The sequence below is a fragment of the Lacerta agilis genome, chromosome 8 (genome assembly GCF_009819535.1).
Source record: "Lacerta agilis isolate rLacAgi1 chromosome 8, rLacAgi1.pri, whole genome shotgun sequence".
Classification (NCBI taxonomy): Eukaryota; Metazoa; Chordata; class Lepidosauria; order Squamata; family Lacertidae; genus Lacerta; species Lacerta agilis.
The window spans coordinates 48,961,700-48,988,572 of NC_046319.1; the positions used below are offsets into that span (position 1 = coordinate 48,961,700).

The 26,873-nt window shown below is 51.4% G+C and overlaps 1 protein-coding gene across 2 annotated transcripts in view; it reads right to left on the reverse strand.

The window, feature by feature from the left end:
- Positions 1 to 7,579: 7,579 nt before the first annotated feature.
- The window catches only part of FHOD1 (formin homology 2 domain containing 1), a 36,865-nt gene continuing 17,571 nt past the window's right edge, over positions 7,580 to 26,873 (reverse strand). The window contains exons 4-24 of one of the 2 annotated variants that reach the window (XM_033157298.1): positions 24,803 to 24,870; positions 24,336 to 24,441; positions 20,320 to 20,414; positions 19,519 to 19,630; positions 19,237 to 19,331; positions 18,972 to 19,115; positions 18,624 to 18,832; positions 18,172 to 18,282; positions 17,242 to 17,265; positions 16,576 to 16,629; positions 15,468 to 15,583; positions 14,233 to 15,215; positions 13,340 to 13,492; positions 12,940 to 13,122; positions 12,433 to 12,552; positions 11,570 to 11,731; positions 10,557 to 10,747; positions 10,053 to 10,245; positions 9,693 to 9,852; positions 9,064 to 9,240; positions 7,580 to 8,563 (exon numbers count right to left, since the gene is read on the reverse strand). In XM_033157298.1, the coding sequence (XP_033013189.1) occupies positions 8,481 to 8,563; positions 9,064 to 9,240; positions 9,693 to 9,852; positions 10,053 to 10,245; positions 10,557 to 10,747; positions 11,570 to 11,731; positions 12,433 to 12,552; positions 12,940 to 13,122; positions 13,340 to 13,492; positions 14,233 to 15,215; positions 15,468 to 15,583; positions 16,576 to 16,629; positions 17,242 to 17,265; positions 18,172 to 18,282; positions 18,624 to 18,832; positions 18,972 to 19,115; positions 19,237 to 19,331; positions 19,519 to 19,630; positions 20,320 to 20,414; positions 24,336 to 24,441; positions 24,803 to 24,870 (3,539 nt within the window). In that variant the 3' untranslated portion in view covers positions 7,580 to 8,480. The remainder of the gene's footprint in view (positions 8,564 to 9,063; positions 9,241 to 9,692; positions 9,853 to 10,052; positions 10,246 to 10,556; positions 10,748 to 11,569; positions 11,732 to 12,432; positions 12,553 to 12,939; positions 13,123 to 13,339; positions 13,493 to 14,232; positions 15,216 to 15,467; positions 15,584 to 16,575; positions 16,630 to 17,241; positions 17,266 to 18,171; positions 18,283 to 18,623; positions 18,833 to 18,971; positions 19,116 to 19,236; positions 19,332 to 19,518; positions 19,631 to 20,319; positions 20,415 to 24,335; positions 24,442 to 24,802; positions 24,871 to 26,873) is intronic. The other variant, XM_033157299.1, reaches the window with a different exon arrangement.

Genomic DNA, 26,873 nt, shown 5'->3' on the forward strand with positions numbered 1-26,873 from the left:
TCACCACCAGTTGAGACCCCATGAGTGTCTTTCTTGACATTTGCTTACAATGAATTAGATTTGCCATTTTACTGCCCTTTCATTCAGTTTGGAGAGATCCCTTTGGAGCTCTTCACAATCTCTTCTTGTTTTAATGACCCTGAAAAAATTAGTATCATCAGCAAATCTGGCCACCTCGCTGCTCGCTCCTAACTCTAGATCATTTATGAACAAGTTAAAAAGCACAGATTCCAATACCAATCCTTGGGGGACCCAACTTTCTCCATCTCATCATCAGAACTGCCCATTTATTCCTATTCTTTGTTTCCTGCAACTTAACTAATTAATGAGCTGCAAGAGGACCTCGCCTCATATTCAATGACTGCTAAGCTTACCTGGGAGCCTTTGATAAGGACCTTTCTGAAAGTCTTACACAATGTCAAACTGGATCACCTTGGTCTATATGCTTGTTGACACTCTAAAATAACTTACCCTTGCAGAAGCCATGCTGGTTCTGTTTCATCAAGACTTGTTCTTCTGTAGCAGGGTGGGCAAATTTGATCAGGCCTGGGGCTGTATTCCCATCAGGACAACTTTCTGAGGGCCACATGCCAGGGGTGGATGAGGCTTGAGGCAAAAGTGAGCAAATAATTGAATGCAAATTTTATATTTGTATAGTTAGCTACTTTCAAACCCACTCTCCCCATCTCTATCCTCCACTCAGGCAACTAAGAGGCATTATCAGCTTTCAAGGGCATATTCCACCCAGGCAAAATCCCTCAAGAATGGCATGAAGTAGGGCTGCTGAGAGGTGTGGCTTGAGAGGAGTCCCAAGGGCCAGACTGAGAGGCCTGGAGGAACATATTTGGCTGCTGGGGTGAAGGTTCCTTAACTCAGCTCTATATCACTGATCATTCTATCTAGAAGAATAAGAAGTTTGGCTCTCTTGTTGTCAACTGTAATACTGTGTGGTGTGTGGCAGCACCAATGGCTGAAGAAACACTCACAAAGGCTTTCTAGTATCACACATGGAAACAGCCCATGTTTTCACAGACTCGCAACAGGAGGAGGTGGTGAGGTTGGGGGTGGAGAGGGTGGCCCAGGCTCAAAGAGCTCCAGAATCTTCTGTACCACCCTGGAGCAAAGCCACCTCCAGGTTTTTGTGTGCTCCAGGCAAGGGACCAGCAATGGACCTCTCACATACAGACATACGGAGAAGCACAGAGCCCTATATAAACACAGGAGACAGGAACACAAAGCTCCTTCACATAGACATACACAAACACATGTGAACCTAATGTTCTGGGCTGCTCAAGAACTGCAGGGTCAGCCAGTTCTAGGGTGTGGTGGGTGTGGAGGGAGATCAATGGGGAATGGGCTGCCTGAAAGGGGGGGGGATTGCAAACCACCACCCTGGCTCAGTGATGGGGAAATACTTGTGGGAATCAGTGCTGCCTAGCGCCACCCTGGCAAGTGTGACGTTCTGTCACTGTGTCAAAGTGCAGGTCATTTTGTGCCTCTCTTTTTTATTTTTTTATTTTTTTAACTGGGTCAACCAGTTTCTACTTTCCATTTGAGCATTCCTTGGTGCTTTTCACTTTTAGAATGTTGCCTTGAGCTAGGCGGGATGCCCAGACTCCACTGGACCAGTCATTTTGCAGCACCCAGTACTCCAAGGCTCACTCAATCGCCTTGAAATCCTTTGTCTGACCTTCAGTTTGATTCACAGTTTGGTTCACCAGGCGAAGGTCAGCCTCGTCTACAGCACTTTCTGGCTGCCTGGGCCCCGAACCCAGCTTAATTACCGTATCTACGAACCCAGAAATTTTTGTATCCGACAAAGTTTCTCACCCAGCGAATTCTTTATGCCATTGGCCGGGAAATCTGTCCTATGGAACTCAGCAAGACTTCCTCTGGCTCTCTGGAGGTGGGCCAAATCCTAACCACTTTTTCCTCATGAGTCATTCACATTGAATTCAGTGGGCCTTACTCCCAGGGAAGGCTTTGCGCATATAGCCCCACTGTTCAACACAGTGAATCGCTCACCCCTTTCCCCTCCATCGTTCAAACACCGGAATGTTGCAGTATAAACAAATCTATACAAGAGACAGTTTTGTTTGGTACCAAAGGGGGGAGTTATTTGGGTGCAAAATACAGCATGTGTATGTTAGTGCAGAGTGTAAACTGTCCTCCCCAGATCCAGTCAGGCCTGGTTTTTTCATGTGCCAAGAAATGGGTCACCACAGGCCAGTGAGCAGCCAGGAGGGTCTTTGTCCCCCACCCCACCCCTGTGCCTGGGATGCACCTTCCCATATCCCCCGCTGCCTCCTTCAGGCAGACTAATCCGGCCCCAATAGGTCTCCTCCACCAACAGCATCTTCTCTGCCCCTTTTACACAAGTGTCCCATGAGGAGGCTCTGCTCTCCTTCAGCCGTCCTCTTTTGGCACCAGCAGCTGTTTACAAAACATGCCCCTCTGTGGGGGGGGGGGAGCGGGGGGGGGAAGAGTTATCCTCAAAACCAGTTAGACTTACTAAAACGCCAAAGGGGGAAAAGCTCATTCCGGCTGTTTCTCTTGGAAACACTCGCTCAAGGTCAAAGTCTCACACGTCCTCGGCTTCTGCACGTACCACATTCTAGGTAAGACCAAATCCCTCCTGCTGCTGCCCTCACATGTGTATTCCAAAGCAGGGCTTCTCACGCTCTCTGATGCTGGGGATGGGGGCAGGAATACCCACACACATATACAGTGTGGCAGTGTCTGGCACCAATTTAGGTCCCTGAAGCATCCCACCCAACCTGGGACATGGTGGAGTTGCTGTGGACCAGCAACTGTTGGTTTGTGGTCTGACACAGGCCCATGGACCAGTGCTTTGAGCAGTATTCTAATGAATCTCCACTTAGAATCATAGAACTGGAAGGGACACCAAGGGTCATTTTCCAACCCCCTGTAATGCAGGAGGAATCTCATATGAAGCATGACAGATGGCCATCCAACCTCTGCTTAAAAACCTTCAAGGAAGGAGTGTCCACAACCTCCTGAGGGAGACAGTTTTACTTAAAGTCAAGCTTCTAGCCATTATGATGGTAAAGAAAGCTTTGGTCACCAGCAGCAAAGAGCCAGTGGCTACAAAGCCATTCAGCAAGGGGGCGGGCAGGGATGTTTGGCACAGGGTCCCCTTTTCACAATTCCTCCTAGACTTCATCAATACCCCCTCCCCCTCAAAAAAATGAGTTTGGTATCTTGCCTCTCCCTGAGCAGAACAAACTTCCCAGTCAACAGCAGTCAGTAAGGGGACACTAATGCCATTTCCCTGCTTAGCCGGTTTCAGACGCCAACAAATCTAGGAGAAATGAGATTCCATCTCACTCTGATGGAACAAAAGGATGCTCATAGGATTCCTGCTCCATTGATTTTTTTTTGGGGGGGAGGAGACGTTTTTTGGGGACAGTACTTTGTATGATGATTGTACCCTCAGCTGCACCCATAATACATACAATTTGCATAGGCTAATTTAGATGTATGAATGGACATAGAAGTAGAATCTGCACTGTAGGGGGTACTATGACCAGGTCAGGCAACCTTTGATACCTGTTCGGATTTTTTTTGAGGTAGGGTTGGGAAAACACAAGTCAAGAGCTGCCCATGAGTAATAAAATGCCTGACAGACAGAATGTCCACAGCTGAAGCTTTCCCCATAACCACGTTTCCATAAAGAAAAGGGTTAACCTGTTGAATTTCTGCCTGCAAGCCACGCCAACTGTCAAAGGCACAGGAATCCTGCTCTCCTTGAAGGTGAACCCTGAACCAGGCAAAGAACTCAAGCTTCAGGAGTTGCCAAACTCTTCTTTTCCTGATGTTAGGCTGGCAATTCTCCGCTGAGCGCAAGGCTACCTGTGGGACTTTGGACTGGGATCCAGAGAAGAAAGAGCTTGATACCAGCCAAGCTCCAAACACCCACCCACACATGCATAAATTAATTGCTAAAAATAGCTTTTGGGGTACCTATTTTGTTATACCTATTATTATTATTATTATTATTATTATTATTATTATTATTATTTATGAAATTTGTATGCCGCCCTTCATCCGAAGATCACAGGACGGTTCACAACATAAAAATACAAAATGGAAACACAAAATACATAATAATGACCCGCCTCCCCACAAGCACATATAAAAGGTCACAGAATGTTTAATCAGCCCAAGGAAGGCCTGGTTATAGAGAAATGTTTTCGCCTGGCACCTGAAGTTATATAATAACTATTGCCATGTTATCAGCATGGGTCAAAGGACCGCCCTTTTCCTTCTTTGAGCATAACGGATTTGAGCCTTTGGCACGAACATACTCACTCATGGTGTTCCTACTATACAGAGAACAGGTGCTCACCTGAACTGCCTCCCTAATGACTTTTTATCCCCGAGATCATTCCTGCTGAAACCCTCGCACCTGCTGTTGCCATTAGTATATTTGCTATTTTTGTTGGTTTGGCAATTTTGAGTTTTATTTGCATGCATTTAGCTTGTGGTTTGTATGTTTGGCTCTATTTGTACATCATCTCATAAATTTGAGGTGCAGAACTTGAAATGGTTTTGCATTTCTTTTTTTTTTTTTACTTTGGAAAGAGATTGGAACAAAAAAATTGCTGAAAACCAAGGGCAAAATAAAATGTTCATACCAGCAACACCCACCCCACCTGAATGGCTCTCCCCATGTTTCAGCAACAAGCTACTTAACAGCGCTCAGCGTTTCCCTAAAAAAAACAACAAAGAGCAACAGATAACAACAGAGGGCTACACTGCAGGGTTGTTGTGAGCTCCTCTCTCTCTGTTCCCGCTCCTGGCAATATGGGCTGACATAACCCAGCCTCTCTCACCCACTAGGTTTCTCCTGCAACGACATTTTTTCTCTCTGCATGAGAAGGTTCCAGCCTTAAGCTGTCATTTGCTTTCAGAGGGCACTTGGAGTCATGGAGGCTCCTGATTAATTTGTTTCTTTGAAGTGGATTATTGGACAAGCTGAAGAGTGGGCTGCTTCATCGGGGTGGGGGGGGGGCTTGAATGGTTGATGTAATATGGGCATGTGACCTGTGCCAGAACCTTGGAAACCTGTCCGTAAGACATGCTGGACCTTAGGCAACTGGGAAATGTACTTGGTTTTATTTATACAAATGTAATAATGCACAAAGATCATATGATTAACTGATGAGATTTCTTAAATCAGATGACAGCTCCAGTTTTGAGCCTTTGGTAGAACATTGAGAATGAATTCAATAAATGCAACAAAAAGAACAGCATAAGCCCAAGAGCTCGGCTTGGGGAGCAGGTGCCAGCTGAAGACAAGGAACCGGAGAGAGGGCCCCTCGTCCTTCTTCCCTTGTCTGCTCATCCTGGGTTTGATGTCTGCTGTAAAAGAGTAATCAACTAAAGGAAGATTCAGCGTAGCGTAAAAACATGATAAAACCTCCCAACAGTCTCAGAGGAACAGCAGGATCTCTCTGGTTGGGGGGCCAGATGATATAAGAGTTACTTTTGTTGGAGGAACTGAACCCTCTGCACCCCCACCAGACAGGGTCTTCCTCCCCCTTTGTTTTTGCTCCAGCTCCTCCTTCATACCACCTGCCTAGGAGTGCCAGAGCCTGAACTGGCCCCCACTCTCCCCCAGAGACCCCTCCCCAGTCCGTCTGGCTACAGCTCCTCCAGGGCAGGGAGCAGCCGTCAAGCAGGTGGGCGGAGGAGACATCCTTGCCATTCTTGGTCCCCCTTCCTGCTTTGCTGCTTTGTGGAGGGGGTCATAAATCCCCTGTGTCCCTAGTAAAGCCCTCAACAACACAGGACACCTCAGGCTCCACACACCCCATGCTTAAGCTTCTCTGCCCTCTTCCTCCTTTCCCAGAACATCCTACCCCGGTGCCTGAGTTACTGCTGGCTTGTTGGGGGAGCAGCAGCTGCACCCCCTAGGCCTGCATTATGGTGCAAGAGGTGAAATCGTTGCTCGAGGCAGCAAGATTTGAGAGTGGAACCGTCAAGGGGAGAGGCTCAGTGATGCAGAGGGAGAACCCAGAGCTGAACACCAGCCTTGAAAGACAGCAAAGGCTTCTCCTGGGGGCTCCCAATTTGTCTGTCAGGGCTGCTTAAGCCAGCTCTGGCCCTCCTCCATGCTGCCCACAGCCAAGGTGGTGCCCTCTCTATTCTTTCCTTGCAGTGTATTGAGGAGGGAGGGCACATCCAACACTCAGAAGGTGGCAGCAGCAGCTTCAGAGCCACATCCAAAGGTGGCAGAGGGAGACAAGCATTTCCTCTTGTCAATCAATTTCTACTTAGCAATCTCCTTCATGAATCAAGAGCCTCATCACTGGGCATGAGGCATCCTCTCTGGCAGGCTTTCCCGGGAATCAGCCCAGGACGGCAACTTCCCAAGTCTTGGAAACTTCCATTCATCAAGAAGCTATTGTTACTCACTCTGTTAAATTGGATTTAAGTACCCAAGCCTGCTTCCAATACTGTTTTACAGTCACCATCATCTTCATCCTAACAGCAAACTATAGTGGCTGAGTGCCAACAGGATTGGAGCCAAAACAGGCAGGTGGATGGGCAGGTGCTTCAACACATGGCAGAGTGAACCACGGGAGCACAAAACACTTCTTTTTAAAAAAATACACACAGGGAAGAGCGAGGAAGTGTGGATGCAGCCCAAGCAGGGCTGAGCATGCTTCCTTTGCCTTCAAGGATCTGTGGAACGCCAAGTGTCCCATTGTGTGCGAAAGACAGATGGTTGGCTTCAGCCCCTTCAGAAAAGCCCATCGTGGAGCAAGAGGGGTCTGGCTGCCCAGCACCACCAGTGACATATAAATAGTAAAATTACTAAAATATCATTGCTATTTAGCATTATCTGGTTTTTTGCTTCATTTTAGAATTTTGAGTGTAGGTAGCTTTGATAAGATTAGCAAAAAAAAAAAAAAAAAAAAGAATTTAGGGGTGGGGATTTTCATGGTCCCCTTCATCAGCTGATGCATTTCACAAAATGGGATTTAGCCAAAAAGGTTTTATGCCAGATAGTACTGGGTTTTAATACAGATGTGGGAAGGCCCACTCCCTGTTAGGAACATGCTCACCTTGTTGAAATTATTTCAAATTACCCTCTGAAAGTCACACAGGTGTTTGGCTCAAGCCAAATGTGCTGGCATTCTGGTAGGAGACTGTCATCCCAGGCAGTCAGCTCTGGGGCTTTGTTGCCACCTGCAGGCAGCCCTAGGAAGAGCAGGTGGCTCCTGTCCCCGTGGGCCCTTTTCTCAGACTCCACTAGAGAGCTCTGGAAATGCCACCTCAGGGGGCCTCCAACACTTTGCTGTAAGACCCCCATGCTCTGGGGCTTCCTTCCAAAGGGGACCTTCCACTTCCCACCATGTTTACAAAGGCATCATTATAAGGAAAGCTTTCAGAAACAATAATGCCCAGCTAATGAAGGAAAGGTTTTTGCCTTTTGTTCAATTTGCTGACTTACGAACTTATGATTTCTTATGGGTGTAAACTGCTGTGAAATGGCCTCTGTATACCAGCACAGAAATATTACAAAGAAAGAAACTTTGCCATGCTAACATCAGCCTGAATTGTAACAGCTTTTATTTCTCATTATTCATTTGAACACCAACCAACCACTGATTAGGAGCTCTATGCAACCAGGAAGCTGGCTGCCAGCTTTTTAAACCCCTTTTCAGGATTGTACCTGGACGGCTGTGGGAGGTGCCCAAATGTCCCCTCCGCTCAATCGGCTCTCTGGCTGCCCAGAACGGACCCTCCGGTTGGGACTGCTGGGAGTTTATCACTCAGGGGATGCAAGCGACTCTGCTGCAGACAAACCACAGGCCAGCAGAGCCTGTCTTGGGGGACAGGGTCAGGAAGAGGTTGTCCCAAGGCTCACTGGGCTCAGGGCTGCCCAGGGAGGTGGCTCCATCTCACAGTCAGGAGCGGATGGGCTTGCAGAAGGGCTGTGAACTATTTGACCTGCTAAGTGGAAGAAGTCCCAGGAGAGAGAGAGGCTAATTCATTTGGAGCCAGCTGGCTCCCAGCAGCCAGGTAGCCAACTCTCTAGTTCCTGAGCCATGCCCCTCAACCAGGAACTGGACGGAAACAGTCTAAACACAACACACACACACACACACACACACACACACAAACATAATACTTTTTTAGGCAGCTGGAGTCCCTCCCCCACACTTTGAGAAAGTCTTTGCACAGCATGGCCATCACTGCCCCCCCCCCAGCTGCACCACAGTCAGGGGAAGGTGAGGGGGCTGGCTTCAGGGAGTGACAAAAGCTAAACACGCTGGCAAGGTTCCACTCGAGGCAAATCTGGTGATGAGCATCTCCCACATAGAACTGTGCAGGTATCACAGGGCTCTGCTGGACACACAAGCAGTGGCCAGCCCCAGTTTCCTCCAGCCGATGGGCAGTCTGCTCCACCTCAGAAGCTCCTCCAAGGCCACGGGCCCTCTTCGCCATCACACAGCTACTCCAGCCGCCTGCACCAGGCCCAGAGCCTGGACAAGTTCGTCACTGAGGCCGTTCTTCAGGGTGCGCCTCACTGAAAAGAAGCACAAAGGGATCAAAGAAGTCCAGGTAAGCAGGGACATTCTAACACAGGCAACCTAGGATTCCCCCATCCCAACAGCCATGGGGCAGGAGCTCCCAGTCCCAAAACAAGGCCAAAGCTGGCACCACCAGAGCACCCTGGGTGCAAAGGGGGGATATAAATGTAAGAAAACAAATGAGACACAAATGAAGATATAGTGGAATGTGGGACAGTCCCTTCACTCCTGCCCCTTGATTGGCAAAAAAACAAAACAAAAACAAAAACAGAGGAAACGATGCAAAGGGGGAAAAGAAACGGGAAGTTTGAATTAATAAATGATGCCCCCTTGGCCAATTGGCACAAGCAATGCCACTCTTCTCTGCTGGTCTTGAATTTGGGTTGCCTGGCATGGAGTGCGAGGCGTGCTCACACACACAAATGAATACACATACACACACACAGACACACGGCCGCTCTCAGTGAAGGGGCGATAAAAGAAGCTCTGTGCTTACGGGATTTCCGGTTCCCACGTGAGCGCTTGCGCTCCTTCCCTGCACCCGGCCGGGGAGGAGTGCTCTGGGTGACAGACTTCACTAGGCGGTCCATGATCTCTTCAGAGGCATCCTCGGGAGAGCCAGAGGCATCGTCCTCAGCGGGGGTCACGCTGGAGGGGCTGATCTTCCCAAAACCTAGAACAGAGGAGGCTGCCATGAAAACCAGCTCCCAAGAGGCAGGCTCCCTCCCACTTTGGACCTGATCACAGAAGCATCTGCATGGTCACCAAAAGACAGCCTGCCAGCTGCAGGCTGACCAGCAGGGGCTCCTTGAAAGAGCACCCTCAAGCAATGCATCAGCCCCGCAACCTCATTCAGAGCTGAGACACAACCCAGTGCCTGGACCTGGGAACTGTCCATCCGTTGTGTCAGGATCCAGCTTCTTAACCACTCCAGCAACAACTGTAATTATCAAACTACCACTGTAAGTGAGAACACAAAGCTGCAAAGGCCAGGCAGCGGCTAGGAAGCTGGTGGCTTGGCGAGCCCCCCAGGGAGAGGGGCTCTGGAGTGGCCAAGAAGCTGAATGAGGGTGGGAAAGGAGACTGACCCTACCTGGAGACAGAGACGTCTCCCCACCTCCCTACCTCGGCTGCCTCGGGAGCGGCGGCCAGATGGTTCTGGAGTGGACATAAGCACTGTGGCCATGCTTTTGTGGCCAGCTTCGTCCTTCTGTTCGGGGCTGGCCGAGAGCACAGCGGGGGCGGGACTCTCTTCAGGCTTGCTGACGGTAGCAAACCTCTCCATCTACAATGAGAGAAAGAACACTGCATTGAGGAAGGGCATGAGGGTACACCACCTGCTGCCAGCTGGGGAGGAAACAACGCAGATGTTGTCACAGGAGCTGCTCTTGCAAGGACACAAGAGGGCTTAGGAAGCCTCTCCACATGCTGGAAGTTTCCATTGGACAGGTGAGGCAAGGGTTAGGTGGGGCGGGAAGAACTTGCCTCAGTAATCATCCTGCCGCGGGTCTTGTTCCTTTCGCGATATACTGCCCGTTTCTTCTGCTGCTGCAGAACTCGCTCCCGGCAGGTGCGGTACTCCAGGGCAAACTCCCGCAGGGTCCGGCAGAACCCTGTGACCTTTGCCTCCTGTGCCAAGCGTAGGTCATAGCCCAAGTACAGCAGAAAGCAGCGGAACCTGTGGGCAGAGGCTGAACTGCAGGAAACTGACTGGCACCACCATCCTCTCCCTCCTTCCTGCCCAGGGCATTCATTTATTTATAACCTTTGTCACTCACTTGCTCTTCTCTGAGCAAGAGCAACAAACCGAACATCAAGCCACATCAACAGAGTAATCAGTAAAAGGACACCTCTAAAACGAAATCTCCAGAAAGGCCACAAGAACAGAAGAGACACCCAGCTAGCCAGCACCCTGCCCTCACAATGGCCACACAGGGCACCTAGTGGGAAGCCAGATCCCCAAAGGCCTCTCCCCTGTTTAACACAGACCTGTTTAACACGCGTCGATGGACCACCTTGAGGATGACGATCTTCTGGGTGCTGGAGTGAAGGAAGTCTAGCAGTTTGCTCTTCAGGGCCGGCTTGGTGTCGTGCTTTGTGATGGCCTTCAGGCTCTCCCAGGACACTCTGCACCGTCGCTCCAGCTGCAGGAGGCTTTCTGCCAGTGCATCAAAGTCCACCTGGAGGGAAATATCAAGGCCTCTTTGCAATAGCCCCCTTTCTCTCTGTGGAATGCTCCTCACCAAATGCACTATCCTTTTGGCAGCAGGTAAAAACATTTTAATATGGGCAGCTTTGATCGTGATGTTGTTAAAGAGTTCATAGAATCATAAAATTGGTAGTTTTGGAAGGGATCCCAATGGTCATCTAAGTCCAACTCCCTGCAATGCAGGAATCACAATTCAAGCCTCCCTAACAGATGGAAATCCAACCTCTGTTAAAAAACAACAACCCTGGATGGAGGGCCCACCACCATCCAAGGAAGTCTGTTCCACTGGTGAGCAGCTCTTGCTTTCAGAAAGTTTTTTCCTAATGCTTAGTCAGAATCTCCTTTCTTGTCAATTGAATCCATTGGTTTGGGTCCTACGCCTTGGAAGAGGAGAAAACAAGCTTGCTCCATCTTCCATGTGACAGCCCTTCAGATATTTGAAAACAGCTATCCTACCACTTCTCAGTCTTCTCTTCTCCAGGCTAAACATACCAAGCTCCCTCAACCATTCCTCATATATATAAAGCTTGGTTTCCAGACCCTTTATCATCTTGGTTGCTGTCCTGTGCACATGTTTCAGCTTGTCAGCATCCTTCTTACTCAATCTGGGTTTTGGTCTGTGGTTTAATAATTGCTATTGAAACAATACTGTGCATTATTTAACAAGTGATATACAAGCCAAATAAATCAAACAGAAATCGATTCTGCACACAGGAGTTTGGCCCAGGATGTGGCACTCAGAGCAAATCCTCCCAGAAGCAGGAGAGAAGCCCCCCACCCACACAGCCCTGACCTTGGCTGAGCGAGTGAGAGCGGCGATCTCTGAGTAGAGGTCCGTCGTGTCCGGGAACTTCTCCACCACGAAGTGGCACAGGTGGTGGAGCAGGGTCTGTCGGTGCACTGTGTCCTTCACCTCTGACACCTTGGCCAGGTAGCTCAGCTCAAACCCTTGGCTCTGAAACCCCAAAAATTGGAATTTAAGATGATGCACCAGGTTTGAGGAAGAAGCAGAGCCCAGGAAGAGGGCTCCTCACCTGCTCTCTTTGCAGTAGCATGACAGACACCTGGCAGCTGCTATTTGCACCAAAGGAAGGCGCCATCACCACTACCTAAAAGTCTGCACTACCTCCCACCTTCCCTGCACAATGTGCTCTGAGACAGGCCTTTGTGCTTGACACATGACACAGATGCACACGCAATGGGGATGGCAAGAGCTGCCAGCCAAAGGCCTTGTATGTGACACTGAAGAGTCACTGCATGCCTGCAAAGGAGCCCCAGCTTCCAGGTGCAGGATCGCCTGCCCCCACACCATGTGCACTGGCAGGTGGAGGGTCCCAGTTTGGAAAAGGGTCTGGGTGCAACTGAGGAGAAAGACCTGGCTCTGTCTGAGAGTCACTACCAGAGTGGACTCCAGGGTGATGCAGGCAAAGTGCCTGACCTGACAGAAGGCAGCTTCCTGTGACCACAGTGGACATTAAGAGGGTCCAATGCCACAGCTGGGCAAGAAAAAAAATCTGGGCAGGCCCTGTGAACTCAGGCTCCAATCCAAGATGTCTGACCACCTGCTGAAGGAAACGGTGCTCAGCATATGCTCAGAGCTGATTGGTGCTGGCTCCTGAGCTGAGCCCCTGCCACCGCCCTCATTACATGCCTCACCTGGGATCCATTCAAGAAGTTGCCCATGGCCAGGAGAGTGGCAAGGATACACTTGAAGGTTTGGTTTTTGGCCAGTTGCTGCATCCCAAGTTTCAGATCAAAAAGCGGCTCTGCAATTTCCTGCACAGGAACACAGAAGACAAGCTGTGAGGACCTTTTTGCCCCCAGAAATTGGAGGGAGCAAGCAAATTGCTGGCCCAGATACGCAGGTTCTTGCTTAGGACCCAAAAGCAATGGATGGATTCAGCAGCACGAGGAAGCAAAGGGCAGCTGAGAGACACCTGGCACCATTTGTCATGTGGCCAGTCCAACCACAGCAGCCACTCTCGCCAAGCCAGACAGTTTCCTTGCAGGCTGGTTCAGCAGCGATGGCCCCCTTGGCTTTAAGCCCAGCAAGAAGGTCCAGCCAAATTTACGGGGAGGACTGGCTAGGGAACCGGGGAGCGGGGATCCACCTGCACCACCCCCAATTTCAGAGGTTCTGCAGTATCCTGTGTAGGGATGTACCTGCTCCATGGGCTCATAGTCCAGCTTGAAAGCCCACAGCTGAAGCCGGGCAGTGAGCTCAGTGATGGAGGAGAGAGCGAGGAGGAACTGCTCAGCTGAACCCAGAGGTAAGTCAGGATTGGCCATCTGTGCTTCCTGGATCTTCTGCTTCTCCTCCTCGGTTGGAACCATTGTCAAGATTTTCTGCAAAACAGGAGGGAAGAGGGTGTTGGGTCAGGACACAATGACTCCACCTGACCCTTCATGGCAGCTTTCCCAAACCGGGTGCCATGCAGATGCTCTGGACCACAAGTCCCATCAGTCCCAGTCAGCATGAGCGAATGAAGCTGGGGCTGATGCAAGTTCTAGTCCAGAAGGCTTCTTTATGGTCAAGGGTTCTCGGGAGACACAGAATTCTCACCTCAATCCCTTCTTTGTTAATTGCAAATTCATCGAAGTTGACAATCGCCGTCTTGATGATGTGTACGGGAGGCAGCGCTGTCAAGCCGATGTTGATGGCATTGCTCCTCTTGGGATCCAAGACCACAATTAGCTTCTTCCCATCAACAGCTTTCTTGGGAGTGAAAGAAGGGAAGGGTTGATGTTTTTGTCTGTCACACTATCACCCCATCTTTGGAGGTTCTCCTCTTTCAGCCCCACAACTCTCCTGCGAGGTAGTGTAAACTTGCAGGTGAGGCATGGACACAATGTCAACCCGCTAGCATCACGACCGGGCAGGACAGGCAGAGGACCCCAGAGCAAGACAGTGGCTGGTCTTTGCCTGCAAAGAACAAAGCTTCTTCTCTTTGACTGACAAGAACAGTCTCTGCCTGAGGCTCTGCTGGCTAGGCCCTGACAGCGCAGCTTGCTCCAGGCACATTCAAGATGGAAGAAGAAATCACATGAGCTAGAAGTCCTTGAAGGCAAGAGGGTCAAAGGGGCAGTGACAAGGAAGAGCAGCACTGAACAGAGGAGACTGGAAGCCAGAGAGAAGCTCAAGGGCAAAGCCCAAAGTCCCTGGTTCAGTTCTTGGCATCTCCAGGGAGCAGGCCAAGGGAGCTTCCAAAGACCTAGGCAAGCTGCTGTCAGACGAGGCCAAGGGTGAGACTCAGAGCAAGGCAGCTCCTTGGGCTCCTCTGCTTTGAGCCTCTGGCACACTTATTTAAAAATAAGTCTATTAAAAATGTTCTGCAGTCCCTTTCCACAACCCCACTAGAAAGCGTGGGCAAAGCCTCCTGCAAGAACCCCACAGCCCTAAGCTCAGGAGAGAGTCCTCCTCCCTCCTGTAGCCAACACTGAGGAGCCCCAACCTACCTTCGAGCTCAGCACCTCCTTCGTCTTGGACTCAAAGAGATGTTCCATCTTGGTTGTGTCGACCTCCACCTTCTCCAGAGACGCCCACAGGGTGGCTGGCCCAAAGGGGTCTCCTCTTCCTCCTCCCCTGGCAGAGCTGTCCATGTTCTTTAGCTCCCTCCAGAAGAGCTTAATAGTTTTCTTCTTCTTTGCTGGGGAGTGGGCATCCTCCTTGGAGGAGCCCAGCAAACCTGGAGGAGGACAGCCTGGTGGGGGTGGAGGAGGGGGCGGGGGAAAAGGACAGCCTGGTGGGGGTGGAGGAGGGGGAGGAGGAAAGGCACAGCCTGGTGGGGGTGGAGGGCAGCTGGGAGGGAGGGGTGGAGGGGCCGGAGCCCCAGTGGCAGCCACAACCACATGGTCAGGCACAGTCTCTGTTTCTAGGATATCAAAGTCTTCCTCCTCACCCAGGTCAGAGAAGTCCAAATCTCGAATCTTCAGGTGCTTGGGGCTGAGCTCCAGGGGCCCTCGCATCACCTCCGCTCCCTTCCTGTAGGGAGTCATGAAAGTCCTCTCCAGGCTCTGCAGGCTGGCTTCCACCTCAAGGCTGAACTGAGCCCGCAATGGCCGGGCCCGCAGGTTGGAGGGGCTGTCCTGTTTCCCATTGCCCTGTGGGCTGCTTTCTTCACTCCAGGCGTCTGCCTGGAACTCTTCTGCTGGGGCAAGAATCACCCCTTCCAGCCTTGCAGGGCTGTTATTGGAGAAAAGTGTGTCAAGGTTGAGCTTCTTTCCAGGAGCAAGGTGGCTACGGGGATCTTCTCCATCACACAGCGGAACTGGGATTTCTGGGCTTGGGGTGCAATTGGGACCCAGCCCAGGGCTGCTGCTGGATGGCTCCTCGCCTGGCAGGCTCTCCCTGGCCTCTTCGCCTTCAAAGCCAGCCAAGGCCAACGCAGAGCTGAGCACTGTTCCATCACAGCTTCTGTCCTGCCCTTCGTTCCACCTCCCTAAGGGCACAGAGGAAGAGTTAAGGTTTAATTAGGAAATGAGACAGGCTAGGCAGTTGACTGGCGTGCTCTGGTCCATAGGCGTGCCTGGCGTGCTCTGGTCCATGGGGTCACGAAGAGTCGGACACGACTGAACGACTGAACAACAACAGGCAGTTGACAAGCAGCACAGAAAAGGAGAAGCCTCAGCAACAAGCCTTTGGGCCAAAGCAGGGAGTGTCGCCAAGCCTGCCGGCTCTTCTGCTGCATTACCTGGGGAGAGCTGCTCAGTGCACGGAGTAGCTTCAGCAAGGACCTCAGCTCGCCCCTTGGAGATTGCAACCAACTTCTCTTTCTGGGAGGCAGCAAGATTTTCCAGGAAGCGTGCTCTATGAGAGAAGCAAAATACCACATCATTCAGCACCGGGGACACAATGCTCCATCACCACACAGCAAGCAGGATGAGGCTCATCCCACCCAACAGCGGTCCGCCCAGAGACTGGTAGAGCCAATCTATCAGACGCTGCAACACGCAGGAGGTCCAGCACTTGGCACAAATGCTGACTCCCATCAGTGGTGGTTCCTCTGAGGCCCAAAGCTCTCTAGACGCCTGTTTAAAGAGGTACAGGCTGAGATCCTCAATAGCAGCAGCAAAGGCAACTGCACAGACCCTCTTCCAGCATTCTCTCCCCAAGCTCCTGCAGTTTTCCTCAACACAGGACTGCTCCAGGATAGCCACACTCCAAGTGGCCCAGGGCCCCATCTCATACAGAACCCAGCAGCCTATAGGGTGGGAAAGGGATGTCAATGTAGACAAGAAAGCATGGCACCTCAGCCAGCCCTGAGTCCTGCTCCCTGCCCTCTCCTGTCATCTCTTGTGGGCACCAGAAGGCCAGCATAGACCAGGACAGTGCAGCAGGTGGAAGAGAGAGTGGGTGGGTGGCACACAGCAGCTCAAGCTCAAGCCCCACTCAGCCCTGTAATTCACTGGGGGTCCCTTGGCAAGTCGCTGCTGCTTCTCAGCTTCACCTCCTCTGCTAGGTAACCTGGGTTGGCTACTGGGTGGTCTTGCCATCAATGCTGCCCTGTACGAGGAAACATGGCAGCTGGGATGGTGGGTCTAGAAGAGGCCCAAATGCAGCTTGCTGGATGAGCTGCCTCCAGAGGGCCAGGAAGGGCCTTCCATCAGTGGCAGGGGGACAAGGCTGCCCAAGAGTATTGGCTTCCATCCACCAGGCACTTTGAGGCCACTGCAGAGAATCAGGAGGATTCTTTGCCCGAGGAACTCAACAAGGATCAACAAATTCCTGGGCCTCAAACAAAAGCGAGACCTCCAGCACCAGCCTAAGCCTGATGAAACACACATGTTCTCTGTACTTACTCAAAGCGCCTCAGAATAGGCTTGTCCCCACATACTGAGGGGCTTTCCTCTTGCCTGGGAGAAAAAGTCAGTTATTGCCACTGGGCACAGGAACCACACTCTGCATGCCCACAAGCTCTGCCAAGGGTACACCAGCTCCAAAGCAGAGAGGCCCATGCAATCTGGGGGTGCACTCACTCCTCCTGTCCAGCTGAAATCCCACCTCACTTCCCTGCAGCCACTCATTTTGGTGCTCCAAGGTCACTAAGGCCTCAGAAGTCTGCTCCTGGAGCCCCAAGCAGATGCCAGCCACACAACCACAAGTGGAAACGCTGCAACTGTTCAGAAGCACAACACGAGGCTGTTGCCACACTCTTGACTCTGTAAACTGGTCCAGGATCGTGTCCCCTCTTTGCTGGTGCCTCAGCTCAGCTGAGACCTTTGGCCCTTCACCCCAACATCCTCCCCTCCTCTGTTGTGTAAAAGGCAATCCAGCAGGATTCAGATCCAGAAGTCGCTGGAGAAGCACAAAGGCAGAGGAGCCCAAACCACATGCCAGAAGCCCCAAGCCTGCAAACAGATCCCTCCTTGAATAATTCAAAGCTATGAACAGCAGAGGAAAGGAAACCACAGGGCCAAGAGCATCACACACACACACACACAAGATACATCTGTGGCATCACTTACCAAGCAGGGGCAGTTTCGTGAAGTCTGGAAAAGGAAAGGGAGTTTAAGCAGGAGAGCACGCAAGAGAAGTAGGTGGCAGAAGAAGAAAAAGAAGAGGGGTGGTGGGCTGGGCCAGGAGCAGAAGGAGGTGAGGGCACAATAAGAGGAGAGAAGAGGAAGTGAGAAAAGGGACTCTCCAGGACAGCTTGCTTCAATGTCCAACTTGTGCAACAAGGATGACTGCCTCTCCCAGCCCAGCAGGCCCTTACCCCCACCCACAGAAAAAGCCTGCCACCCTCCGATCCGTCTGTGCTCTGAACTTTCCTGCCTTCCTTTGGCACTGGGGATTGCTTGCAGAGGAAGGGGTTCAGCACCATTTAGGGGGGATCCCTTGCACCCCCCCCCCATCTACAGCAGGGCTCTCCATGATGTGGGGAGGATTACAGAAGCCCATCTCATGGTTGCACCACCTTAGAAAGGAGGGGGGCAAGTTTCTGATCATGGACTCCATTGACTTTGGGTGAATTGCAACAGAGCTGCCAGATTCTTTCAACCACCACCACAGGCCCCCTCCTCTTCTGAGGCTCCTGCTGCATTTCTCACTGCCACGCTGCACCCCACCCTACTCTGCAGGACAGGAAAAAGCCCCTTTGGAAGACGAGCTGCCTTACTGGACAGCAGGGACTGCCACCTCCTCCCCATCCACCATTGCTAACAGGACACCTCCTTGCCACAGCTGCCTCCTCAGAACTTCTGGCCAGGGAAGAAGAGAATGGGGAGAGTCAAGCCCATCTCCCCTGGAGCTTCCAGAGGGCTCCTGAATCTCCCCAGTAAGGTCAACATCTTCCCCCACATCTCACCACCTGCCCTCCAGCTCTACATGCTAAGCTCAGTCCTTCTGGCAGCTCTGAGCAGGGAGAGATATTGTCCCATTTGGCCAGAGAGACCTACTTGAAAATGCTCCTTTCGCCCAGGCTGCCGCTCTGATCTCCTTCCACAAGAACGGACGGCGTGGAAAGCTGGATGCTGGATGCGTTGCTGTACATGCTCTTAAAAGCGGGCCTGGAAAAGGGAGAAGGGGAAGAGCAGGAGGAGGGCTGTGAGCACACAGGGCTCCAAAGGGGGCCCATCAAGACTTTCTGGTTGTTCTGAGGCAGCTCCCTGGAACAGGGCCTCCTGGGCTGAGTGAAGGGTTCTGAGGCGAGATCACCACAGGCAGGCAAAGGTGGCCTCTGGAGGACCCACACTCTCCTCTTCCAGCCTCCCTTTGCCTCCTGCCAACTTCCGCCAACTGCCCCACTCTTTGGGCTGGGCCTTTTCAACCTTCTTGGCTCAGCTTCTTTCCCACCAGTTCCGTGCAGAGCAAAAGCCACAAGCAGAAACTGCCTTGGCCAATGACTCACCGGTCTTGGCTGCTCTCCCTGTCCAGGCTGGGAGCCTCTGCAGGACTGGGCTGGAAGTTCTCTGCAGGTTGAGCCCCTCGGCCCTCCTCCTGGGCCAGGATGTAGCCCAGGGAGCGTCTCTGCCCCTTCCGGCCCTCCTCCCCTTTCCTTCGCTCCTTGCGTGTGCCAGGGGGCGGCTCTTCCACACCATCTTCATACTTGAGGGCATTCTGCAAGGAAGACAGAAGCTCAGGGGGGCCTGGCAGGGCAGGCTGCTAGGTGCCAATTGTGTAGTGAGGAAGCTGCCTTTTTTCTAGAGGCTTCCTCTTTATATCCAGCTCCCTCCCGCCAAGGGGGAAGATGCATCACCTCGTAGTTAGCCAGCTGCTGCTTCAAGTCCAGGTCGGTAGCCTTGTGGGTCATGTGCTGCTGGATGATGCTTTCCATGCCCTGCTGCTCCAAGCAGTCTGTCACATCATAGAAGGAATCCTGGTCAGGGAGGGCAGCCAGAGTCTGCACAACACCAACACAGGGCACCACAGTCAGGGCAGGAAAGGTGCTCAGCCTGGCTCAGCCCAGCCCAGCAGAACAGCCTGGCACCTGCTGTTTCCCTCCCCACCTGGGCAATATTCACCTTGTTGATGAGTGTCATGGCGAACACCTGAAGCTCCGTGTCAGCTCCATTCTTCTGCTCCAGGATTGCCATGATGGGAGACCACGGAAAACCACCTGCAAGGCAATGAGTAAGGCATGTGGTTGACCACACAAGCCAAGGAAAAGACCCTCCTTTCTCCTCATCACTGGCCTTGCCCAGCAAGGGGCTGCCTGCTGTGATTCACTGACTGCTCTTCCCAATCTGGTGGCTAATGGGATCAGGCCCATCTCTCTTCCCTGGGCAGCTGTGTGGCACACTCACCTCTGACCTGCTCTGCCGCTATGATGGCCTGGACAAGCAGCTGGGCATTGGATTCTGTGAACTCCACAAAGACCAGCAGCAGCTTCAGAGCCGTCTTCACCACCAGGCGGTACTAGCAGAGGGACAGCAAAAGTTGCTTAGTAGTGGGGGCCTACTCATAATAAAAGCCTTCAGAATCAGGCTAGTGGCCCATCTACTCCAGCATCCTGTTCAATCAAACTCAGCCTGGCCTCCCCTGCGCTGACTGTTAGCCAGAGCTCTCCAGGGTTTCAGGTAGGAGACTTTCCCTTCTTGCCTTGAGATGCCACTGGGGATTGGTTCCTCTGCCACTGAGCCCATGACCCTCTCCTGTGGAGGGAGGTGAGAAAAGCTGGATGGAAGGAGCTGGAAACTGAGCCTCAGTCAGGAGGACATCACGCAGCCCTCGCTTTTCAAAGCCCATCCCACCTCCCTTTCTTGTAACACTGGAATTTGTGCACATCCAACAAAGCTGAATGCTGGAAGATTTAGGACAGATAAAAGAAAGTACTTATTCATGCAGAGCACAATTAAACTACCGAACTCCCTCCCACAGGAGGCAGTGATGGCTACCAGCTTGGATGGCTTTAAAGGAGGAACAGACAAATTTGTGGCCACAATTGCTATGTTCTTCCTCCACTGTCTCTGAATACCAGTTGCTGCTTGTGGGCTTCCCATTGAGGCATCTGGTTGGCCACGGTAAGAACAGGATGCTGGACTAGGTGGGCCACTGACCTGATCCAGCTTTAGCTTCAGGGCCCTCTGTGGCAGCCACATACTCACCAAGCTCCCACACAGCGTGTAGAGCCACTGCACCGTCTCGTTGTGGTTTATCACCCCCATCATCCCATCCACAAAGAGCATGATCTGGCTGAGAGCTGGAAGGAAGGAGCAAAGAGCACTGTGAGGATGCCAGCTGGCCACGGGCAACTGATGTGCCTTGCTCACTCGCTTGCAGTGGAGCTTCCACACGACGCCTGCCACTCAGCAGCAAGGCTCCTCTGCTCCCTCCGTCTCAGTCTGACTCTTTGGCTTTCAGGGTGTTGTCTCTCCTTCACCCCGCCCCCCCATGCAGACATCAAACTGGGGAGTGGGACACTAGGTGGTGATGTGAGGGGAAGGCCTTCCCAGTGGCTGCTCCCAGACTTTGAAACTCCCTCCCTACAAAAGCTAGACTGACTCCCTGCTTGTTGTCCTTCTGCCAGCAGGTGAAGACTGTTTTATTCCAACATTAGGAACTGACTGTTCTTTTAACAAAAGGGCTTTTAATACTGCTGTGCTGTTTTTTTACTATCTGTATTTTAAATATATTTGTTTTTATTCTGTAGAATTTTAATTACTTTTTAACTATTCTCTCTTTTTTAGTTTCTTGTATGTTATGTGTGCCATTTTAATTTGTGTAAGCTGCCTTGAGTCCCAGTTTAGAAAAAAGGTGGGATATAAATAAATGCAATAATATTATTACTAATACTACTAGGAATTGCCACACAGCAGATGGCAGTGCCCAGACGAGGCAGGTGGATAGGGCAGGCTAGCTGTCAGGAGTATGGATTGACTTGCACATCTGACAGGAATGACTTGGCACCAAAGGCTGCTGAGAGCAGGGCAGGCTATTTCCACCCTGAGGTGCAAGCTGCAAAGTTAGGCTGCTTTCTAAAGAGTCCTCTTTGTCAACAGGACCCACAGAGGCTGCCAGGTCTACTAAAGGTCCCTTTCAGTCACAAGCCCCTGAGACTAAGGGCCAAATGAAGCTTTTAAAACCAGCCATGTGGGGGGAGTCTGATGCCTTCCCCCAGCTGCTGCTTGCCCCATTCGGGAAAATAGTCACACATTCACATCTTCCCTACAGCAGGCCAAACAGTACTTGTACATGAGTGACATCAGAGGAAATAGCATCAGAAGGGGTGGGGGTGGGGAGCAGAAAGAAAAGGTCTCAGCTCCTTCCATAGACCCCCTCCACTGGTGCCGTGGTCCTAGGAGACAAGAGATGATCATGGAGACCAACATCTCCTTTAATTGGGCCCCAAAGCTCTGTCGTTAAGAAAAAGTGGCCTCTCAACTTTTAACCTTAATACTTTAACTCTAAACAAGGAATAAGGTATGTATTATGTATTATGATGGTGAAATTTGTAAAATCTGTAAAACCAATAAAGATAATTTTAAAAAAAGAAAAGGAAAAGAAAAGAAAAAGTGGCCTCTCCAAGACGGCTCATGAATTGCAGCTGACTTTTACACACTGAATTTTGCCTGCTTGCACATCCCCAGCTGAGTAGCCAGTGAGATGGAGCTATCACCATTTTAAAAACCTAACCACAAAAAACCTCCTAGTACATCCAAATCTCCTCACCTAGCCACTATCCCTAAAATGAAAATATTAGCTGAAATCCCTCAGCAGCAGTCTAAACCTGGCCACTGAAATTTTGCTCAGGCAGGAAAATAAACCTAGGAATGCTTAATAATAATAATAATAATAATAATAATAATAATAATAATATTTATTATTTGTACCCCGCCCATCTGGCTGGATTTCCCCAGCCACTCTGGGCGGCTTCCAACAGAAACCAAATACAACAATATCAAACATTAAAAACTTCCCTAAAAAGGGCTGCCTTCAGGTTTTTTCTGAATGTCAGGTAGTTGTTTATTTCCCTGACCTGTGATGGGAGGGCGTTCCACAGGGCGGGCGCCACTACCGAGAAGGCCCTCTGCCTGGTTCCCTGTAGTTTTGCTTCTCGCAGTGAGGGAACCGACAGAAGGCCCTCGGCGCTGGATCTCAGTGTCCGGGCTGAATGATGGGGGTGGAGACGCTCCTTCAGGTATACAGGACCGAGGCCGTTTAGGGCTTTAAAGGTCAGCACCAACACTTTGAATTGTGCTCGGAAACGTACTGGGAGCCAATGCAGATCTCTCAGGACCGGTGTTATGTGGTCTCGGCGGCCACTCCCAGTCACCAGTCTAGCTGCCGCATTTTGGATTAATTGCAGTTTCCGGGTCACCTTCAAAGGCAGCCCCACATAGAGCGCATTGCAGTAGTCCAAGCGGGAGATAACCAGAGCATGCACCACTTTGGTGAGACAGTCCGCGGGCAGGTAGGGTCTCAGCCTGCGTACCAGGTGGAGCTGGTAGACAGCTGCCCTGGATACAGAATTAACCTGCGCTTCCATGGACAGCTGTGAGTCCAAAATGACTCCCAGGCTGCGCACCTGGTCCTTCAGGGGCACAGTTACCCCATTCAGGACCAGGGAATCCTCCACACCTGCCCTCCTCCTGTCCCCCAAGAACAGTACTTCTGTCTTGTCAGGATTCAACCTCAATCTGTTAGCCGCCATCCATCCTCCAACCGCCTCCAGGCACTCACACAGGACCTTCACGGCCTTCACTGGTTCTGATTTGAAAGAGAGGTAGAGCTGGGTATCATCCGCATACTGATGAACACCCAGCCCAAACCCCCTGATGATCTCTCCCAGCGGCTTCATATAGATATTAAAAAGCATGGGGGAGAGGACAGAACCCTGAGGCACCCCACAAGTGAGAGCCCAGGGGTCTGAACACTCATCCCCCACCACCACTTTCTGAACACGGCCCAGGAGGAAGGAGCGGAACCACTGTATAACAGTGCCTCCAGCTCCCAACCCCTCTAGCCGGTCTAGAAGGATGTTATGGTCGATGGTGTCAAAGGCCGCTGAGAGATCCAGCAGAACTAGGAAACAGCTCTCACCTTTGTCCCTAGCCCGCCGGAGATCATCGACCAGCGCGACCAAGGCGGTTTCAGTCCCATGGTGAGGCCTGAATCCCGATTGGAAGGGATCCAAATGGTCCGCTTCTTCCAGGCGTGCCTGGAGTTGTTCAGCAACCACCCTCTCAATCACCTTGCCCAAGAATGGTAGATTTGAGACTGGGCGATAGTTGGCCATATTGGCCGGGTCTAAAGATGTTTTTTTAAGAAGCGGTTTAATGACCGCCTCTTTCAGCGGGGCTGGGAAGGCTCCCTCACAGAGGGAAGCATTCACCACCCCGCGCAGCCCATCGCCCAGCCCCTCCCGGCTAGCTTTTATAAGCCAGGATGGGCAAGGATCAAGGAGACAGGTGGTTGGTTTCACTCGTCCAAGCAGCCTGTCCACATCCTCGGAGGTAACAGACTGAAATTGATCCCACGCAACTGGACTAGACAGGACTCTGGCACTCTCCCGCCCTGGCCCTGCTCCCACGGTGGAGTCTATCTCTTTCCGAATCTGAGCGATTCGGAGTGCTTAAAAGCAAACAGGAGAAATAAGTCCTGCAAAGCCTGCCTACGCCAGCTTTGGGTCTGCTCCCCATACTGGGTTAAGCATCAGGGAGGCAGAGAGACAGATAGAGACAAGAGTCACACACAGTCCTCACTGTCAGCATCCCTCAGATCAACATCATACATGGGCAAATGCAGACTGCAAAAAGGGGAAGCCACGGCATCTGTCTAATTCTTAAATGTATATTCCACCCTTCTTCCCCAAGGAGCCCCAGGTGGCAAACAGCAATAAAAAACATATTTAAAACAATTTCAGTACAGATGCAAACTGGGAAAGAGCTTCACTTAAAAGACTCCTCCCAGAGATCTCTAGGGTGCTCTATCCTTTTTCTGGATGTTCAGTTGGGAATTGGAGGTGTCAGTTTAATTTCACTGACTTTGACTCTTTGGTGGGAGGTCCCAAATGTTATCTATTCTAGGGGCTCAGAGTCTCTCTCTCTCTCTCTCTCTCTCTCTCTCTCTCTCTCTCTCTCAAACACACTCTCCACTTCCTGCTGGCCTGGTGGTCACTTACCCCTGAGGATGTAGTTCTGGTAATTCTGGTCAGCCTCAGCTCCCACTGTGATGAGACACGTCAGCCCTTCTGAATTCACAAACTCAGGCACCAGGTCCTTATCCTCCTGCAGCAGAAATCCAGAGAGAGGAATGTTTGCAATCCGCAGAAAAAGGTCATAGCGTGCATGCTCACCCCTCCACTTGCAGCCCACAATCTGTCTGGGAGAATCTCCTGCTAGGGGAGGGGGCATGGGGGGGGAGGCTGCCTGCTTATTGGCTTCTCATATAGGGAACAGGTCTGTGCACAGTCCAGCCTTGCAAGAGGAGAGCAGAAGCTGCAAGAGCAAAGAGGAGGGGAAATGAAGAGTCAGCAGCAGAGCCTGGTGGTGTCCACACAGAGCACTGGGCTGGCTGGCTCAAACCCCCCCCCCCAACAAAGCCGCGCCTGCTAGGGGCAGAACAGGGAGGGTCTGGCAGGAGCCTTACCTGGAAAAGCTGCTTCAGTGAGAAGAGGGAGCGCCTCAGTTCAGGGCCCTTCGACCTGTAGAGCTTCTCTGGAGGAAAAACAAAATATTTCTGTCTGTAAAGAACAGGCACCCCTGGGTCCATCTCAGAGCTCCAAAGGAATCAGCAGAAGAAGAAGAGCCCTCCTCACCAGCTGCTTTCAGGATACCTGGAAGTGCTAGCTTGAAAGAATGCAAAAACAACCTACTGATGTGGCACAGCAGGCAGTGAAAGTGCCGGACTAAGACTTGGGCAACCAGGGTTCAAGGCCCTGGGTGACCTAGGGCCAGTCACTTGCCATTATTTGAAAAAGCAAAACCAAGCAATGCAGAAGAAGCACAGTAGCTGCAGCTGACCAGAAACAACTGGCCCACCCCAAAAAGAGAACCCCACAAGACCTACTTCCCTTTTAATTTTACAAGTTCAGTCTTTGCCATCCAAAAGCATTTCTCTACTTGAGCACTTTGATGCAATTTATGGTAAGGAAAGGGGCAGCTCCTCCGCGCCCCCCCCCCATGCCTAAAAACGTCCTCCACTGTGCTATAGCACTAAAGGGCTGAGGTTTGGGAGTGGCTGCCATCCCTGAACCTGAGCACTTTATTCCTATATAGCCAGAGGGAGTTTCTAAAAGGAGAACGTTTAAATCTCATAGCATGCACCTTCTTATCTAGAAAGGGTGGATGAATCATCTCCTACTTTCATACCGGTAACATCAAAGACAAACCAGTGTAAGGAGCCCTACATCAGGCTGCCTTTGAAGACTTTCGGAAATTGCAACTGGTGCAGCTGCCAGGATATAGGTTACTCTCTCCTTCATTGGCCACGTGGCTCTCTCTCACACATTTGCTGCCCAAGAGGGCGCCCATGAATCAGCCCAGCGACAGAAGCATCACTCCAGATGGTGAGAGAGTAGACTGTCAATGCTCCCTCTGAGCCAGAACCAACCTGGATGTTTAGAAGTAGCCTGCAATTTTTCCCTTTTTAAATGTATTTAAGGCCCCTTTTCTAGGCAAGCCCATCTTGACAGGTTCGCCTACTTCTGTCTGGAAGTGTCCAGCCATTCAGTCCCTCCTGGCCATCTGAAGCAGCCTGCCCCAGCCCCAGAGGGAGGCCTTAAGGCAGGGGTCAGCAACCCTTTTCAGCCGTGGGCCAGTCCACCGTCCCTTAGACCATGTGGTGGGCCGGACTATATTTTTGGGGGGGGGGGGGAATGAACGAATTCCTATGCCCCACAAATAACCCAGAGATGCATTTTAAATAAAAGCACACATTCTACTCATGTAAAAACATGCTGATTCCTGGACCGTCTGCGGGCCGGACTGAGAAGGCGATTGGGCTGCATCTGGCCCACGGGTCTTAGGTTGCCTACCCCCCCTGCCCTAAGGGCTGCCTCATCACCCCCAGCAACCCCTGAGAACCGTGGGGCTCCCAGGGCTGCCTCTGGAGGCTCTGCTTTCTTTTGTCCTTCCTGCAGCCCCCACCTCAACTCAGGGGCACTGCACAGGCTTGCAACTCAAGTCAGACTAGACACAGAAGGCAGAGTGGAAAGGGAGAGCAGGAAAGGGCAAAGAGGTGTGATTCAGTTGTGTGGGGAGCACAACTGTGGGGAATATTGCGAACCACCCTGAGATCTTTTGATGAAGGGTGGTATATACATCTAATAAAAATAATAATAAAACAAATAACAACAACAAGGAATAAAGGGCACCACAATGTCTATGGATTGGTACAGAACACATATATGGAGTCATTAGACCACTTGGTCCCTCTAGCTCAAAAAGTCTACATACACTGACTGCCAGCCATGGCTGTCAAGTGTTTTAAGCAGAGGACATTCCCAACCTCACCTAGAAATGCTGCTAGTGGGGATTGAACCTGGGACCTCCTGCATGCCAAACAGCTGCTCTTCTATCCCTCCCTAGAAAGCAACCGCCCTTGTAGGGCTTCTGTCTTCTGAAGCCAATACTGGCTCAGGTTTGGAGCAGGGAGAATCAGCTCCTCTGGCCAGCCCTCCCTCTCATCTGTCTCCCTACGGCTGAGGATCTCTTCCCAG